At 41.2% G+C, this 17820-nt stretch overlaps 1 protein-coding gene across 1 annotated transcript in view; it reads left to right on the plus strand.

Annotated features, from left to right (window-relative positions):
* Window positions 1-721: 721 nt before the first annotated feature.
* LOC115502653 (zinc finger protein 665-like) overlaps window positions 722-17820 on the plus strand; it is a 45856-nt gene continuing 28757 nt past the window's right edge. The window contains exons 1-4 of the mRNA XM_030298242.2: window positions 722-862; window positions 1275-1367; window positions 5720-5885; window positions 13634-15881. Coding sequence (XP_030154102.2) covers window positions 1353-1367; window positions 5720-5885; window positions 13634-15881 — 2429 coding nt within the window. The 5' untranslated portion in view covers window positions 722-862; window positions 1275-1352. The remainder of the gene's footprint in view (window positions 863-1274; window positions 1368-5719; window positions 5886-13633; window positions 15882-17820) is intronic.

Here is a 17820-nt window from a genome sequence, read left to right on the forward strand (position 1 = left end):
ATTTAACAACCAGTCTTTTTTGGTGCCATTAATGCATTTATATCAGTTCTACCTATCTTATTTTTAAGTTTCTGATATTCTTATGCTATCATCAATATAGCATATTATTACACTCAGGACCTATATCAAATCCAAATCCTTTCTAACTAATTTGTAGAACCAAACTGGTAAATTGAACTAACTGTGGCAACAGAATAAATGTCGATGGTCCTTCTTCCTCGTTGTCAGGTCTCAGCTCCCGATGATACTTCTTAGTTCTTTCCTGAGATGTCATTGCAGTGTCCATCGCTCACAAGGCACATCTCCACCAGCTGGCACCAAGAGCTTTTGAATTTAGTCACCCTCAACTCGAGGAAAACATCTCAGCTTATAATATAATTGGCCTTATAACTACTCTCTTACCTTAAATTGTTAGAAACGTTAATTTAGAACACGCAGGAAGCAGCTCTGTTCCACAGCGATCAAAAAGCAAAGAAACAAGCACAGCCGGGGCAGAGGGACTAACAGACCCATAAACTGCCAGAGGCGGAGCAGGGCCAGTAGAGTCCAGGCTCCGCCCCCACACTGGCCCGCCCCCACCGCGCGCTTCCTTGCCCAGTCCCTACTCTCCACGTCCCGCCCTTCGCTGGACGCGGCCCCGCCCAGGCCTCGCCCAGGCCCCGCCCCCTAAACTACTTCTCCAGGCTGCCGTGCGCAGTTTCCTTCAGACCCGGAAGTGAATCGAGCTGACGGGCAGAAACTCTCCGGTGAGTGAATTTGGGATACCCAGTATCAAACCCGTGTTTCGAGGCAGCAGAGCCTGCTGTCCTCCACTCGAGGTTCTCTGGTGGCTACAACTACCGTTCTCTCCCTCCCGCTCACGGTGAGTCCCGGCGTGGCTCCGGCTCCGCTTACAGCCCCTCCGCCGCTTCACGTGCTTCACTGCCCTGTTCCTCCGTCCCTGGTCCAAGAATGGGTTGGTGGAGGGGGGGGGGGGGCTCTTTTCTGTGCGGTGTTTGGTCAGGGCCGGGTCTGTGGCTTGGAGGGGAGAGTCAGTCCAGCCCAGGTCCCACTGCAGCAGCAGAGTGCGTGGGCCCCTCAGCAGGCCAACGAGTTCTGCAGAAAAGGGGAAGAACCCGCTCCTTTGCTCGCCTCTGCGTTCACGAGCCCCTCCTCGGGCTCCTCCTGGGGCGGCAGAGCCCTGTCCCTTCCCGTGTTGAGGTTCTACCTCTGTGTGTGGTTGTGTCACCGGAAGACGGTTTGTTCATTCTAAGCATGAAACAGCCTATTTTCAGCACTCAGGGTTCACTTCTCAAGACTGATCTTATCCGAGAAAGAAGCCCCGAGGAACAGGAAAGAAAGAGGAGGTCGAAATGAGTCGTTCCCAGGTAACAGTCACATTCTTGGTTGTTTCTTCTGTGTCTCTTAACTGAAATTGGTAATTTTCTCTCGAGGGACTTGCCTCACACGTGTGCTGGAACTCCCCCAGACCTTGTACCTCTCATCGTCACTTAGATTCCATTCCTCCCGCATGGTGACCCGGAGACGTGGAATTTGTGAAGAGGCCGTGTTGGGGATCATCTAGGAGGAAGGTTTCATGCTTAGGTTTGGATCAGAAGCTTGGTGTCCGTGAGGTTGGCAAAGGGGATTGTCTTAGGGGTTGCATAGGAACGCGCCGTCAGTTCCTTGTGGACAGCTTTAAGAAGAACTGCACATTTGTGCGCCCAGTTAACCTGCAGGAACAGCTGGAAAAGAAGACTGAAGAGGGGAAACCTGTTGTCCCTGCTTTTACAAGGCGTTTGAAACCAACCAAGTGAATGGGCGTGTTTCTGGCTCGGAGATAGTAATGATTTGGATTGGAATGGAGAGTTCTGAAACATAACAATGATAAAGGGTGTTTTATTGTGTAATTTGTTTTAACAGTAAGTTCTTTAAAATCACTCAAAGCATATCCATCCCGTGAAGATCTTGTTCACCCTGGGGCTTTTGCGCAGGTGTTCGACGTAAAAATGTTTCAGCAATTCCAGTGAAGCAAAAAACTTGGTCTTTGTCGTCAGAGTGCCTGGAGGCAAATTCTGGCCCCACCAGTTGTTACTGAACACCAATTTGTTTTAAACATCACATGCTATATATCTTTATTTTCAGGTGAAACGCCAAACAGTGTTGCACATTCTGGACTAAGAAGTAAAACATCTACTTCCCTGTCACGCCCTCCATCATCACTCGCTGACTTTTGTTCTGTGCAAGATTAAGTGCAAGTCTTATAAAAATGCATTTACCAGCATTAGTTGATTTTAGTTAAAATTATTCAGTGAATGTTATACTGTGCTATTTTATTCCATACACAGATCTTGGAGTTGTTTTTGTGCCAGTATACATAGACAGCTTGTTCTTTTTAGATCCTCATTAAAGCATTCTCTAGGGGCGCCTGGGTGGCTCGGTTGGTTGGGCATCTGACTTCGGCTCAGGTCATGATCTCACGGTTCATGGGTTCGAGCCCCACGTCGGGCTCTATGCTGACAGCTCGGAGCCTGGAGCCTGCTTCGGATTCTGTGTCTCCCTCTCCCTCTGCCCCTTCCCTGCTTGCACTCTCTTTCTCTCTCTCAAAAATAAATAAACATTTAAAAAAAAAAAAAAGCATTCTCTGAATGAAGATGCATGGATCCCACATGGTTCCCAATGAACAGGCACTGTGTGCAGTGGTGAATGGCAGGAGCCACAATGTCCCTGTGTCAGCCTCAGTTTTTGTGGAAATGCTTCTGTTTATTGCCGATCGTGATGTTTACTAGAATTTTCTTGCTTAATGACACTTCTGATTTTTTATTCAGCATGACTTAATTATCCAATAATATCTTCAAAGATCTAATGCTTTCGAAACATTTTTCTATCTTAATCTATTAAATTGATGTAGAACATTAATGCATTTTATAATCAATCATTATTTTATTATTGGATATACTATGCTTGGCTTATATTTAAATGGACAAAATTTTGATATTTACATATATATGTATTTTAGTGGAAAAGGTAGTTTTCTATTTTTTTATGACTAGGTTAATACAAGAATAATGTTAACAACAACTTCATTAAAATTAAGTACAATTTCTGAATGTTATTTTACCCAAAATACTGAAATACAGATGAGCAAAAAAAAATGATAGATTAAAAAAATTCATCCCCCAAATCTGTCTGAGACAACTGCTTTTTTTTTTTTTTTTTAATTTTTTTTTTCAACGTTTATTTATTTTTGGGACAGAGAGAGACAGAGCATGAACGGGGGAGGAGCAGAGAGAGAAGGAGACACAGAATCGGAAACAGGCTCCAGGCTCTGAGCCATCAGCCCAGAGCCCGACGCGGGGCTCGAACTCACGGACCGCGAGATCGTGACCTGGCTGAAGTCGGACGCTTAACCGACTGCGCCACCCAGGCGCCCCTGAGACAACTGCTTTTAATGAAAGTGTGTTTAAGTGTGTGTGCATGTATGCAAGCAGAAACCTATGATGTGAGGGGCGCCTGGGTGGTTCAGTCGGTTAAGCATCCGACTTCGGCTCAGGTCATGATCCTCATGGTTCATGAGTTTGAGCCTCATGTTGGGCTCTGTGCTGATAGCTTAGAGCCTGGAGCCTGCTTCAGAATCTGTGTCTCCCTCTCGCTCTCCCCCTTCCCTGCTCTAACTCTGTCTCTCTCTCTCTCTCTCTTTCTCAAAAATAAACGTTAAAAAACATTAAAAAAAAAAAGTGTGTATTAAAGACACATTGTTTCATAAATAATTTTTTTTAAATGTTTATTTTTGAGAGAGAGAGAGAGCATGAACAGGGAGGGGTGAAGAGAGGGAATCCCAAGCAGGCTTTGAGTTGCCAATGCAGAGCCTGACATGGGGCTTGAACCCATGAAACTGAGATCATGACCTGAGCCGAGCTCAAGAGTCAGATGCTTAACTGACTGAGCCAGTCAGGAGCCCCCATAAATAACTTTTATATTTATTTTAACCTTTGAAAATTGTTCTTACATACTTTTCATGGCCTTAAGTTTTTTTCTGCACTAACTCATTAGTAAATTAATAGTGGTAAGAATAGTAATGTACTATGTGTGTGCATATATAACGACATTATATGCAGGTCCATGTTTTCAGCTTTGAATTCTTCATGCTTTCTCACTTAGAAAACCTGCTAGCAATATACTTTTTAAAAAATGTTTATTTTGGGGGCGCCTGGGTGGCTCAGTCAGTTGAGCGGCCGACTTCGGCTCAGGTCATGATCTCACGGTCCGTGAGTTCGAGCCCTGCATCGGGCTCTGTGCTGACAGCTCAGAGCCTGGAGCCTGTTTCAGATTCTGTGTCTCCCTCTCTCTGACCCTCCCCTGTTCATGCTCTGTCTCTCCCTGTCTCAAAAATAAATAAAAACGTTAAAAAAATTTTTTTTAAATGTTTATTTTTGAGAGAGAGAGAGAGAGAGTATGTGGGCAGGGGAGGGGCAGAGAGAGAGAGACAGAGCATCTGAAGCAGGCTCTGCACTGTCAGCACAGAGCCCAATGTGGGGCTCCAACCCATGAACTGTGAGATCATGACCTGAGCTGAAGTTGGACGCTTAATGGACTGAGCCACCCAGGCACCCCTCAGTGTAATTTTAATGCTGCTTCTGTTACTTAACTGTGGACTCTAGGTTCAAGTCTAAATTCCGAACACCTGGTTTTGGTTCCAGCTCTGCCATTTCTTAGCTATTTGACCCAAGGCAAATTTCTTAGAGTCTCTGTGACAGTTGCCTCCTCTATAAGGCAGGAACAGATATTTCTCTAATGTTAATTACCCAAATTAAGGGGTGCCTGGGTGGCTCAGTTAGTTAAACGTCTGACTTTGGCTCAAGTCCTAATCTCATGGTTTGTGAGTTCAAGACGCGGATCAGGCTTTGTGCTGACAGCTCGGAGCCTGGAGCCTGCTTCGGATTCTGTGTCTCTCTCTCTCTCTCTCTGCCCTTCCCCAGCTCATACTCTGTCTCTCAGAAATAAATAAACATTAAAAAAAAATTTTAGGGGCGCCTGGGTGGCTCAGTCGGTTAAGCGTCGACTTCAGCTCAGGTCATGATCTCACGGTCCGGGAGTTCGAGCCCCGCGTCGGGCTCTGGGCTGATGGCTCGGAGCCTGGAGCCTGTTTCCGATTCTGTGTCTCCCTCTCTCTCTGCCCCTCCCCCGTTCATGCTCTGTCTCTCTCTGTCCCAAAAATAAATAAAAACGTTGAAAAAAAAAATTAAAAAAAAAACAATTTTAATGTTATTACCCAAAATAATACCCATTTGAATAATATGTAGCACGTTATAAATGTTCAAAAACTTTTTGTCTCTGTTCTTATAATCCTCACATTCTTAGATCTCAGACTTTCTTAAACGTCTCTGAATTTTGTAGTCTCTAAAGACACTACTCATAGCGTAGCTCATCAGAGAAATCATTAATGTGTAAAATATACTATCTAACACTTCTGTGTAGTCCACCTTGTGATGAACTTTTTAATTTATGTATTTTGTTCACAAAATTGCAGAATGCACAGTGACTTTGTGGATGTATGTCCTCTCTTTGAGAAGTATAATAACACAAAATTAGGGCTATATGACTGGCTCAAAAATATCTTCTACTGATTTGTCAAAAAACTCACTACCACCAAATCAATCCTTACATCTTTCTCTTATAATTTGCATGAACATAATAACTCTCCTCATGGTCTCTTAGTCAAATGTGTTTCTCGTTACAGGTGCTGTTGACCTTCAGGGATGTGACCATAGATTTCTCTCAGGAGGAGTGGGAGTGCCTGGACCCTGCTCAGAGGGCCTTGTACCGGGAAGTGATGCTGGAGAACTACAGGAACCTGGTCTCCCTGGGTGTGGATAAAGTGCGTCCAGATGTTGGGATCTGCCCTAGTGAGTTTCTTGGGATCCTCTGCCCTGCCTGACTGTGATCAAAGCTGTTTTGACTCTGAAATGAAAGCTTTATGAAGTGGCATCTGGACTTTCATCTCCTCCTTTCTTCAGATTATCTGCCCACTCCTCCCTAGATTAGTATTGCTTCCACTACCTGAGTAATCACCAAACCGTACAGCAAAATTTTAAAATACCGGATTCCCTGGTTTTACTCCCATGCTTTTGATCCAGTAATTCTCAGAAGAGAGCTAGATGGCTATATATGTAAAATGTTCCTTAAGCAGAAGAAGGCAGTCAGTGGATGAAATTAGTGTAGACCCATCTGTAACATCTTCCGTCTTCAGATGAACTAAGGGCTGGGATTATATTCTGGAAAAGCCCCAGCACATAACTTTCATTTCTTATAAGCAGGAATCTCTCTGACCTGAATGTTATCTCTGTTTTGGAGCCAGGGACAGAGCCCAGGGGTCTGGAGGGCAAGATGAAAATAGTGAGAAAACCAAGTTGGTTTTCCACATCTGTGTCAAAGCCGTGAACGCTGGTAACAGCTGAGACAGTCAGAGATGAAGCTGCTTCGTCAAATATTGTCTGAGAAACCCTCCCCAACAAGGAGAGGTCTGGGAAAAGAAAAGCACTTGTGAACACGCAAAGGAAATCTCCCCCATTACTCTGTCGTACAGTTGGAGTATCCTCCAACCCTCTGACGGTGTCCCAGCTGATGCAGAGACAGAGGCAGAGTCTTTATCATGACCTACAACACTCTATTATCTGGTTGCTGTGACCTTTTTGGGCCCCAGGCTTTGAGAGGGATGAGGAGGGCTGTGTCACGGGGACCCTCGTTCCCCTGGTCTCTCCTCCCGTACTTGATTCCATCTGATTCCAACCGATCCATCAGTTCCTCTGTAGTCCTGGCCCCAGGACCTGTCCAGGGTTCGTCCTCAGTTCCTGTGTTTGGGAGAACTGTTTACGAGATAGGAAAACACTGAGTGCTCCTCCATTGCATTTGGGCCCCAAGGCTTCGTGGGACTGCCTCAAGGCCTCATAGCCATTTTGTCAGACCTGCTGTTGCCACACATCAAGAGTATAATCAGGCAGTTGGGTGGCTCTTCTGAGATTGTTGGTCATCAGTACCGTAAAGACAGTGGACAGAGAGATCGTCTCTTTGAAACCCAGTCCTACGTGGGGAGCGTGCCTTAGTCTTCTCAAAGACCCTATAAAATCTAACTCCTCTACTTCTGTTATCTTGCCTTGTTGTCCTTCCAGCGCTCTGCCTAGGCTAGGGATGCAGATGAAACTTGGCTCTTCAAGATTTCGTATTTTCCTAAGTACAATTTTCCTAAGTGCAATTTTGCCCGTGAAACTTGTTTTCCTAGGGTCTGAAATAGCTTCTTTATCTGCTCTGATAACCCACTTTTAGATGATGGGCAACCTCTGGTGGACTTACCTATGGAGGGGGCTTATCGGGTAACAAAATTTTTGAAGAACGCTTTGATTAATGTATTACAGTGCTGTCCTGCTACTTACGGGAAGTGCCCATTTACGCCACTGAGTGGAGTGGTCAGCAAGTCCTAGGGATGCTGACATAGAAAGTGTCAGGATAGCCCGACTGATCGGTGATAATAGTTATCTTTCTGCTTTGGTGGGGTGTCACCCTGTCTCTCAAGGGCAGTGTGGCGATATTGATCAAATATCTAATGATCATTCCCTTTGAGCCAGTAATCAAAGGTGTACGAACTTATCCAAAGGAAAATGTCACAACTGTGTGTCTGTGAGGCTTTGGCCAAACTGTGGTTCATGTCACATTTTTCCCCTGGCATGCACCATTGTTTACTCTCCTTCAAACAAATAATGATTTTTTTTTTTAAGTTAATTTATTTTGAGAGAGAGGGAGCATGAGCAGGGGAGGGGCTGAGAGAGAGAGAATCCCAAGCAGCTTCTGCAGAGTAAACGCAGAGCCCGACGTGGGGCTTGAACTCATGAAACTATGAGATCATGACCTGAGCCATAATCAAGAGTCAGACGCTTAACTGACTGAGCCACCCAGGCGTCCCTGATTGTGATCCATCTTGAGGGAACTTCTGAAGTTAAATGATGCCTCCATTTTTTTTTTTTAATTCTAGTGTAGTTAACATAGTGTTGTATTAGTTTTAGGTATACAATATTATGCCTCCATTTAACTTCTAATTTGTTATGTTTAAACCACAGCAGTTTTCATTATCTACATTTCCATGTACATATTAAAAATGAACTTTAGGGGCGCCTGGGTGGCTCAGTCGGTTGAACGTTTGACTTTGGCCCAGGTCATGATCTCGCGGTTCATGAGTTCCAGCCCCTTGTTGGGCTTTATGGTAACAGCTCAGAGCCTGGAGCCTGCTTCAGATTCTGTCTCCCTCTCTCTCTGCCTCCTCACCCGCCTGTACTCTGTCTCTTTCTCTCAATAATAAATAAACATTTTTAAAAAATGAACTTCAAAAATTTAATCATTGATTATATGTTTTTGATGACACTCAGAATTCTGTTTTATATCTGTGATTTGTGGGCTGCTGGATCAAGTAATAAATATTTTTAAATGTGTTTTATAAGATTTGCTTCTTGGGGCGCCTGGGTGGCGCAGTCGGTTAAGCGTCTGACTTCAGCCAGGTCACGATCTCGCGGTCCGTGAGTTCGAGCCCCGCGTCGGGCTCTGGGCTGATGGCTCAGAGCCTGGAGCCTGTTTCCGATTCTGTGTCTCCCTCTCTCTCTGCCCCTCCCCCGTTCGTGCTCTGTCTCTCTCTGTCCCAAAAATAAATAAATGTTGAAAAAAAAATTTTTTTTTTTAAATAAAAAAAAAAAAATTTGCTTCTTGAATGTTGAGAGTTATGGCTCAGCAGCAGTTTCCCCAAAATCTATTCAAACTCCTAATTTTGTGAAAAATTTATCTTAGTCCCTTTATTTCTCTTTCACCTGATTTACCTGTTATTAAAGTACCCTTTTCTCAAATTGATGGGATTTCTAAAGTGGGACTATTGGATATCTTGAGAAAATATTTTTTTATTAAGTTACTGTGTTCATCCCAGAAACCATTAAATTGATTTGCCACAATTTGTTATATAGGATACCTTGCTTTTTTTTTTTTTTTTTAATAGTATATTTAAGTTTTCTAAATACAACTTCTTGGAGGCACCTGGGTGGCTCAGTTGGTTAAGCATCAGACTCTTGATTTTGGCTCAGGTCATGATTGATTTAACAGTCATGAGATTGAGCCCCACATCGGGCTTCACACCAGGCATTGAGCCTGCTTGGGATTCTCTCTCTCCCTCTCTCTGCCCCTACCCCACTCGTGTTCTTGCTCTCTCAAAATAAATAAATACATGCATACATACAACTTCTTGGATTTTATTTGAATTTTACTGACTCTTTCTATTTTGGTACAAATGCTTTATTTTTTAAATTTTTTTAGTGTTTATTTATTTTTGAGAGAGAGAGAGAGAGGAAGGACAGAGAGGGAGGGAGACACAGAATCTGAAGCAGGCCCCAGGCTCTGAGCTGTCAGCACAGAGCCTGATGTGGGGCTCAAACCCATGAACAGTGAGATCATGATCTGAGCTAAAGTCAGTCACCTAACCAACTGAGCCACCCAGTCACCCCCAAATGCTTTATTCTGATAATTAATTTCCCTCTCTAGATTTATCATGTACATCTTGGTATACTTAACTAATGTTTGAATGTCTCATTTTATCTTATTGGGAATTTAGCCAACCTCTTCCACTCCATGTACATCCTCACCACTATTGCTTCTATAACTCCTGGAATTTTCCACCAAATTTTTCACGTTCTGGAAACTACATCCTTTGCTTAATACCTGAAGGCTGTTTTGATCTTCATCTTTTAAACTGCATTCCACAAAAAGTTCACCTGGTCCTCGTTGACTCTCACCTGTCAGTACTCTGCAGTTCCCTGGCTACAGTCAACTGCTTACATTGCTAACCACCTCTCTGCACATCTGCCCCCTGCGTGGCAGTGCCACAAGTTGTTTCTGTAGAGTCACCTGGTACTAACATTGCCCTTCGGTAGAATCCATTCCGCACTGTGAGTCATTATTTTCCCCTTGAGGTTGCCTAGGCTGTGATAATTGTTAATGAAATCAGAATTTATTAATTTTGGCTAGGTACACATAATTTCCACTGATTCATAATAACTATATATCCACCAATACCTATAGCAAGAACATCCTTTACCTCATGTCTCTTTATGCCAGCAGTGGTGTAAAGAGATCCAAATATATGATTTCAGATAACTAGAGGAGAGTGCAAAAGAAGCACTCTTATTTTTATATAACAAACAAGGATACTTAGCCTCAAAAAGGCTAACATGCCAAAATTGGTAAATTTCTATTTATAAAATATGTAAATAATTTGGTTGGTATATATATATATATTTTCAATTTTTATTAAAAAAATTTTTTTTTAAACGTTTATTTATTTTTGAGACAGAGACAGAGCATGAACGGGGGAGGGTCAGAGAGAGAGGGGAGACACAGAATTGGAAATAGGCTCCAGGCTCCGAGATGTCAGCACAGAGCCCGACACGGGGCTCGAACTCACAGACCATGAGATCATGACCTGAGCTGAAGTCGGACGCTTAACTGAACGAGCCACCCAGGCTCCCCTTATTTTTATTTTTTTAGCTTAATCTAACCACATCCCCCCAAGTTCAGAACTTGACAAAAATCTGCTGCTAAATTTGTTTCCTCCTAACAAACCCTTTGTCTTCCCTACCAGGGATTCATCATCTTGCCATGTGTCACCCTCCATTGCTGAATTCTTGACAGACTTTCTTTGCATCTGCATGTGTACCTGGAATGAATTCATCCATTCTCTCCTTGATGGCCATGTCCAGAATTTAGCTTTTATTTTTTTTAATGTTTATTTATTTGGAGAGAGAGAGCTCACACACACAGTGGGGAGGGGCAGAGAACCTCTCTCTCTGGGAGAAAGAATCCCAAGCAGGCTCCATGCTGTCAATACAGAGCCCCACATAGGGCTCATTCCCATGAACCATGAGATCATGACTTGAGCCTAAACCAAGAGTCAGATGCTCAACTGACTGAGCCACCCAGGCACCGTAAGAATTTTGCTTTTGATACCTGTTGAGAACATTTTTTGTACATGTCTGATTGTAATATGTATGTAGGATTCTTTTGAGTATATGCTTATAAACAGAAAGCCAAGGATATTCAATTTGATAAATTTTAAGGCAAATGTTGGAAGGTAAACCTATATTCCTCCCACTGTATCATACCGACTGCCTTTCTAATCTCTTCATTCTTCCCTGCCCCACCCCTGCCACACCCATAGTGCATTTCCTGAAGAATGGGTCAATATTGTGCCACTTGATAAATCACTTCATGTCTTTTTGTAAGATAAAGATTTGTACTGTCCCAGCACAATTGTATTCTCATAAATTTGCAAGCATAGGCTCTGTTCTTCTACCTTTTCTCAGATTGTTCATTGATCTGGATGGAGCACACTGTTCCTTTATTGGCGTATTATTGTTGAGCCCCTGGACACCCAAGTCTCCTCAGAGAACCCTATCCTTACCCCTTCTCCCACATTGTATAAAGATCTATACTCTTCCAGAGGACATCTTGCTCAGGATAGCACCACTCCTGGTCACTCTCTAAATCAACACTTTCAGGGAGTGATGATTCAGATGCCGTTATCCAGGAGGGAGGAGTCAGTAACAATATTAGTGACACAACTCAATTCCCGTAGTTTTCCTGAAGCATTTCTCTGCAGGTTGATGGGATTTATTATGCCCTTTTGCTTACTTCCTGGGGTGGGCAGCAGTGTCTAGTGCTCAAGGACCTGTGCTCTGAGCTTGCAGGCCCAGGTTCAAGTTTTGGCTTTCACATTTACTTTCTGGGTGAATTAGTATTAGATACATAAACACCATGGGCCCATTGTTTTTACCTGAAGTAATGTGATGATTTACCTCAAGAATATTAAATATGTTAATGCTGTGAGAACATTTTGATTTTTGTATAGCATATAGCAAGGACTGAAAATTTACTTTTGTTTTTCTAATATTTTTTAATCCCTCTTACGTGATTGACCTTTGCCTGCAGTGTATTGTGTTTGTATTCATTTTGTAATTTGTCTCATCTCAATGTTGTCTCTGCCTTAGTAAATTTTCGAGGCACATACTCTAGTACATGTAATTTAAAAAAAAAAATTTTTTGTTTTACATTTATTTGTTTTTGAGAGAGAGAGTGAGACAGAGCATAAGCGGAGGAGGGGCAGAGAGAAAAGGAGACAACAGAATCTGAAGCAGCCTCCAGGCTCCGAGCAAGCGTTCCGCACAGAGCCCAACGCGGGGCTCGAACCCATGAACCATGAGATCATGACCTGAGCCGAAGTTGGTCACTTAACCAACTGAGCCACCCAGGCGCCCCTCTAGTACATGTATTTCGTAATTGCAGAATTGCATAATTAAGTGTTGTTTCATAGTTAGGAAATAGCTCTATTGGTTGTTAGTTAGTTAACTGCAAGTATGAAATCATAATTCTGATTTCTGATCGCCTTCCCAAATTCTTTATCTTAAAATATGTATATACCTGAACCAGATATTTAAAACATCAGTGGTTCTTAACATATGTTTCAATTCTCATATGGTGGGGGTATAGCTCAGTGGTAGAACATTTGACTGCAATGCTCATAGTACGTACTCCTTCTGAAATAGGAGCCTTTTTCTTTGTTCTGACGGAAGAAGTTTTTAGAATGCCACAGATTGAAATGGTTTGTAATTGTGTTTGCTTATTATTTATCTTCTAGATTTACTGTGGGTTTCTAAAAATGTTAGATTCATTTTATTATGATTTACAGATAATGGTTTTCAGTATCCATTATGTATTATGACTGTCATGCACCAGTGGTTAATGTCTGCATGAATATAGATAGTTTTATTATAGAAATTCAGAACAGTATTTGTTATTCTTACAATGGTGTTTTATCAAGTTTGCCTCATTTTCTCAGAGCTGTTTTTATTTTGTAATTGTGAATTGCGATTTATTTATTAGAGAAGTTTGTTAAGATATTATTTATCATTGGGGTGCCTGGGTGGCTCAGTCGGTTAAGTGTCCAACTTTGGCTCAGGTCATGATTTTGTGGTTTGTGAGTTCGAGCCCAGCGTCAGGCTCTGTGCTAACAGCTCAGAGCCTGGAGCCTGCTTTGGATTCTGTGTCTCCCTCTCTGTCTGCCCCTCACCTGCTCGTGTTCTGTCTGTCTCTCAAAAATAAACATACATTAAAAAAAAATTAAGATATTATTTATCATTATAATATCAATGCTCTGTTTTAGCCTTTATTGTTGTACCTAAATAGTTAGGTACCTTTACAGTGTATGTGCATTAATATAATATTGCTTTTCTTCAAATATGAGACACCCAAATATCTACTGCCAAATGGTGAGTACTTTGGGGTGGCAACAGAAAGATACTACTTGTTTCAGGGCCTATGTAAATACTCTGAGTGGTTTGATCATAGGGTGTTGGAAGTAGGCTTTCCTGAAAATAATTTTATCTATGTGTAAACACCCTTTCTTAATTGAGGAATCCAATTCCCTTTGTATTCCTAAATATTTGCATACGTTGGTTGAGAAGTTTTAGAACTATCTAAGAATAACTTTTGGCATAATGTTATGTTTTCAAGGTAAAATATTCATTTTACAACTCTAGTTAATAGCAAACCTATGGTTCTTTATATCTTTCAGATATTTCTGTTAGAAGTGTGATTAAGGAATTATCAACAAAAGAGGATATTAACAAAGAAGAACTGTTCCAAACACTGATGTTGGAAAGACACAAAAGAAATGACATCAAGGGCTTGGGTTTCAGAGAGGTCCAGCAAAATACACATGAGTTTGAGAGTCACTATGGATATAATGAAACAAATTACAAAGGAGTAACTGCAGCCCATAACCACAGTTTCACTGGTAGAAGAGATCAACAGCATAACATCTCCTGGAATGTTTTCCCTCTAAAACAGGATGTTTCTGTAAGGAAAAGTACTTCTCAATCTTACAAATGCGAGAAGTCATATAAAAGTTATTTGTTAAAACTAGAAAATAACATAACTTGTGCAGGAAACAAGTATATAAAATGTTTTGAAAATGGGATTGGATTAAGGTTTCAGTCACATCTGACTGACCTTCAGAAGTTTCAAACTGAAGAGAAAATTCATGCATCTTATCAAGTTGAGAGGTTGATCAACAGTAGTTCTGCTTCGCCACTTCAAAGAATTCCTTCTAATATCAACATTAGCATTTGTAGTAAATCCAGGAAATTTCTTATTCATCCTCCATTACTTACACATCAAAAACCACATAATAATGAAGAGCCTTACAAATGTAATGATTGTGGGAAGGCTTTTAGAGGAAGCTCAAACCTCACCAATCATCAAAGAATTCATTCTGGGCAGAAACCTTACAAATGTAATGACTGTGACAAATCCTTTAACCGGATCTCACACCTCACTAGACACCAGAGGATCCATACTGGAGAGAAACCATATAAATGTAATGTGTGTGGCAAGGTCTATAGTCAACATTCAAATCTTACAATTCATCAGAGAGTTCATACAGGAGAGAAGCCTTACAAATGTGAAGAATGTGGCAAAGCCTTTACCGAATTTGCAAAACTTACTAGACATCAGAGAATCCATACCAGAGAGAAACCATATAAATGTAATATATGTGGCAAGGGCTATAGTCAAAATTCAAATCTTTCACGGCATCAGAAAATTCATACAGGAGAGAAACCTTACAAATGTAATGAATGTGGCAAAGCCTTTTCTGAGTATTCAAGCCTTACTCGACATAAGCGAATCCATTCTGGAGAGAAACCTTATAAATGTAATGAATGTGGGAAAACCTTCAGAGGAAGCTCAAATCTCACCCTTCATCAAAGAATTCATTCTGGGCAGAGACCTTACAAATGTAATGAGTGTGACAAATCCTTTAACTGCATCTCACACCTCACTAGACACCAGAGAATCCATACTGGAGAGAAACCATATAAATGTGATGTGTGTGGCAAGGTCTGTAGTCAATATTCAAATCTTGTAATTCATCAGAGAGTTCATACAGGAGAGAAGCCTTACAAATGTAATGAGTGTGGCAAAGCCTTTATGGAGCATTCAAGCCTTACTCAACATAAGAGAATCCATAGTGGAGAAAAGCCTTACAAATGTGAAGAATGTGGCAAAGCCTTTACCCAATTTGCAAAACTTACTAGACATCAGAGAATCCATACCAGAGAGAAACCATATAAATGTAATATACGTGGCAAGGGCTGTAGTCAAAATTTAAATCTTGCACAGCATCAGAAAATTCATATGGGAGAGAAACCTTACAAATGTAATGAATGTGGCAAAGCCTTTTCTGAGTATTCAAGCCTTACTAGACATAAACAAATCCATTCTGGAGAGAAACCTTATAAATGTAATGATTGTGGGAAAACTTTTAGAGGCAGCTCAAACCTCACCAATCATCAGAGAACTCATTCTGGGCAGAGATGTTACAAATGTAATGAGTGTGACAAATCCTTCAACTGCATCTCACACCTCACTAGACACCAGAGAATCCATACTGGAGAGAAACCATATAAATGTGATGTGTGTGGCAAGGTCTGTAGTCAATATTCAAATCTTATAATTCATCAGAGAGTTCATACAGGAGAGAAACCTTACAAATGTAACGAGTGTGGCAAAGCCTTTATGGAGGGTTCAAGCCTTACTCAACATAAGAGAATCCATAGTGGAGAAAAGCCTTACAAATGTAAAGAATGTGGCAAAGCCTTTAGCCAGTCCTCTAACCTTGTCATACATCAGATGATTCATACTGGAGAGAAGCCTTACAAATGTAATGAGTGTGGCAAAGCCTTTAATGTGTGTTCAAGCCTTGTCCGGCATCGAAGAATCCATACTGGAGAGAAGCCTTACAAATGCAATGAATGTGGCAAGTCCTTTACTCAATTTGCAAATCTTACTAGACATGAGAAGATGCATACTGAATAGAAACACTGTAAATTCAATACGTGTAGAAATGCTATTGTCCAAAAATCAAGTACTGGGGATCATCAGAGAATCTGTAGTGAAGAGAAACCTTACAAATATAATGTTTATAGTAAAACCTTTAATGTGTGTTCAAGACTTACTCAACATCAAAGAATCCATGCTGAATAGAAACCATATAAAAGTCATGTATTTGCAAAGCTTGTAACCAGGGTTCACGTTTAATTAGACCCCAGAATATGCATCTTTGAAAGAAACCACAAAAAGGTAAAGGGTATGGCAAGGCTTTTATCCAAAGATCAAGCATATGTAATGTCTCCTACTGGAAAGAAACCATATAAATATAATGAATGTGTTAAACTTTTGTCAGATGTTAAAATGTTTACCTTAGGGGCCATGAGAGAAAACATACAAATGTATTGAAAATGGCAAGGCCTTTAGACAATGGTCTGACTTTTAAGATTCATCAGAGAGTTGATATTGTAGAGAAACCTTAAAAATGAAACGATGTGATAATTTCTTTAACCATTTCTCACAATCAGCTACACATCAGATAATTCATAGTGGAGAAGATAATGTCTAAGTTCTCCTGAAGGGTTATTCAATTAAATTCCAAATAACGTTGGGGCGCTTGGGTGGCTCAGTCGGTTGAGCGTCTGACTTCGGCTCAGGTCATGATCTCGCGGTCTGTGGGTTCGAGCCCTGCGTCGGGCTCTGGGCTGACAGCTCGGAACCTGGATCCTGCTTCGTATTCTGGGTCTCCCTCTCTCTCTCTCTGCCCTCTCCGGCTCATGCTGTCTCTCTCTGTCTCTCAAAAATAAATAAACACCAAAAAAAAAAATTAAAAAATTCCAAATAATGTTAATAGTGATTAGTTAAAAAAATCAAAATAATACCTATTAATTGGTTATTTAAGTTACAAGGCTATCTGTGAAAAGGTCCTGTTACTTTCCTCTTATTATATAGTTTATTTCAGGTTTCTTGAAAAGGCCAAGTTACTGTTGATGATTTTCATCCTGAGGTTTGAAATCTGTTCATGTTATACCTTCATTACAATCCTTTCATGTCACCATGAAGATCTCTTGGAAGGGTTTAATAAGATAAAAGGGCAAACTTCATTAGGTGATGTTCATCCATGTCCAGAGTTTCCTGCAAGAACAAGAACCATGAATTTGAGTGACAGTGTGGGTGGCATATAGTGGATGTAAAACTATGATCCCAGTCATCAAGACCAATGTGTTAAGGACCCTCTTCTCCAGATTTGTTGGTATGGGGCTTTTATAGTGGATCTGAGGAGGGTACTGAATGTGGCTTAAACCTCCCAACCAATGCCAAAGAAAGAGTAGATAGGCTATCTAATCAGCTTACCTAATTGGACGAAGGGAGGAAGGATGGGAGACTTGAAGCCGTTAATAGTCAAATAATTAAAAAATGAAGTCAGAATGGAGCACCCGGATGATTCAGTCAATTAAGCGTTGGACTCTTGATCTTGGCTCAGGTCATGCTCTTGCAGTTTCTGAGTTTGAGCCCAACATCAGATCTGTGCTAACAGTGTAGAGCCTGCTTGGGATTCTGTCTCTTCCTCTCTCTGTCCCTCCCTCCCTCCCTCTCTCAAAATGAGTAAACAAAAAATAAAGTTAGACTAATTTAACACTGAGCGTTTACTCTTAAAGTTTTTCACTTCTTGGTTGGGAAAGATGAGTTTTCCTCGTGCTAATAATCACGTGTCCTTTTCTGCTGCACATGTAGGATCATTTATATAATATGTGAAAGTGTTTGTGAAATACTGTTTAGATAAATTGCCTGTGACATTTTTAGGGTAATTTCATGAAAATGAATGTGTAGGAAGTTTTATCAGACAATAGATATGATTTAGGGATTTTACTA

This window comes from Lynx canadensis, chromosome E2 (genome assembly GCF_007474595.2).
Source record: "Lynx canadensis isolate LIC74 chromosome E2, mLynCan4.pri.v2, whole genome shotgun sequence".
NCBI lineage: Eukaryota > Metazoa > Chordata > Mammalia > Carnivora > Felidae > Lynx > Lynx canadensis.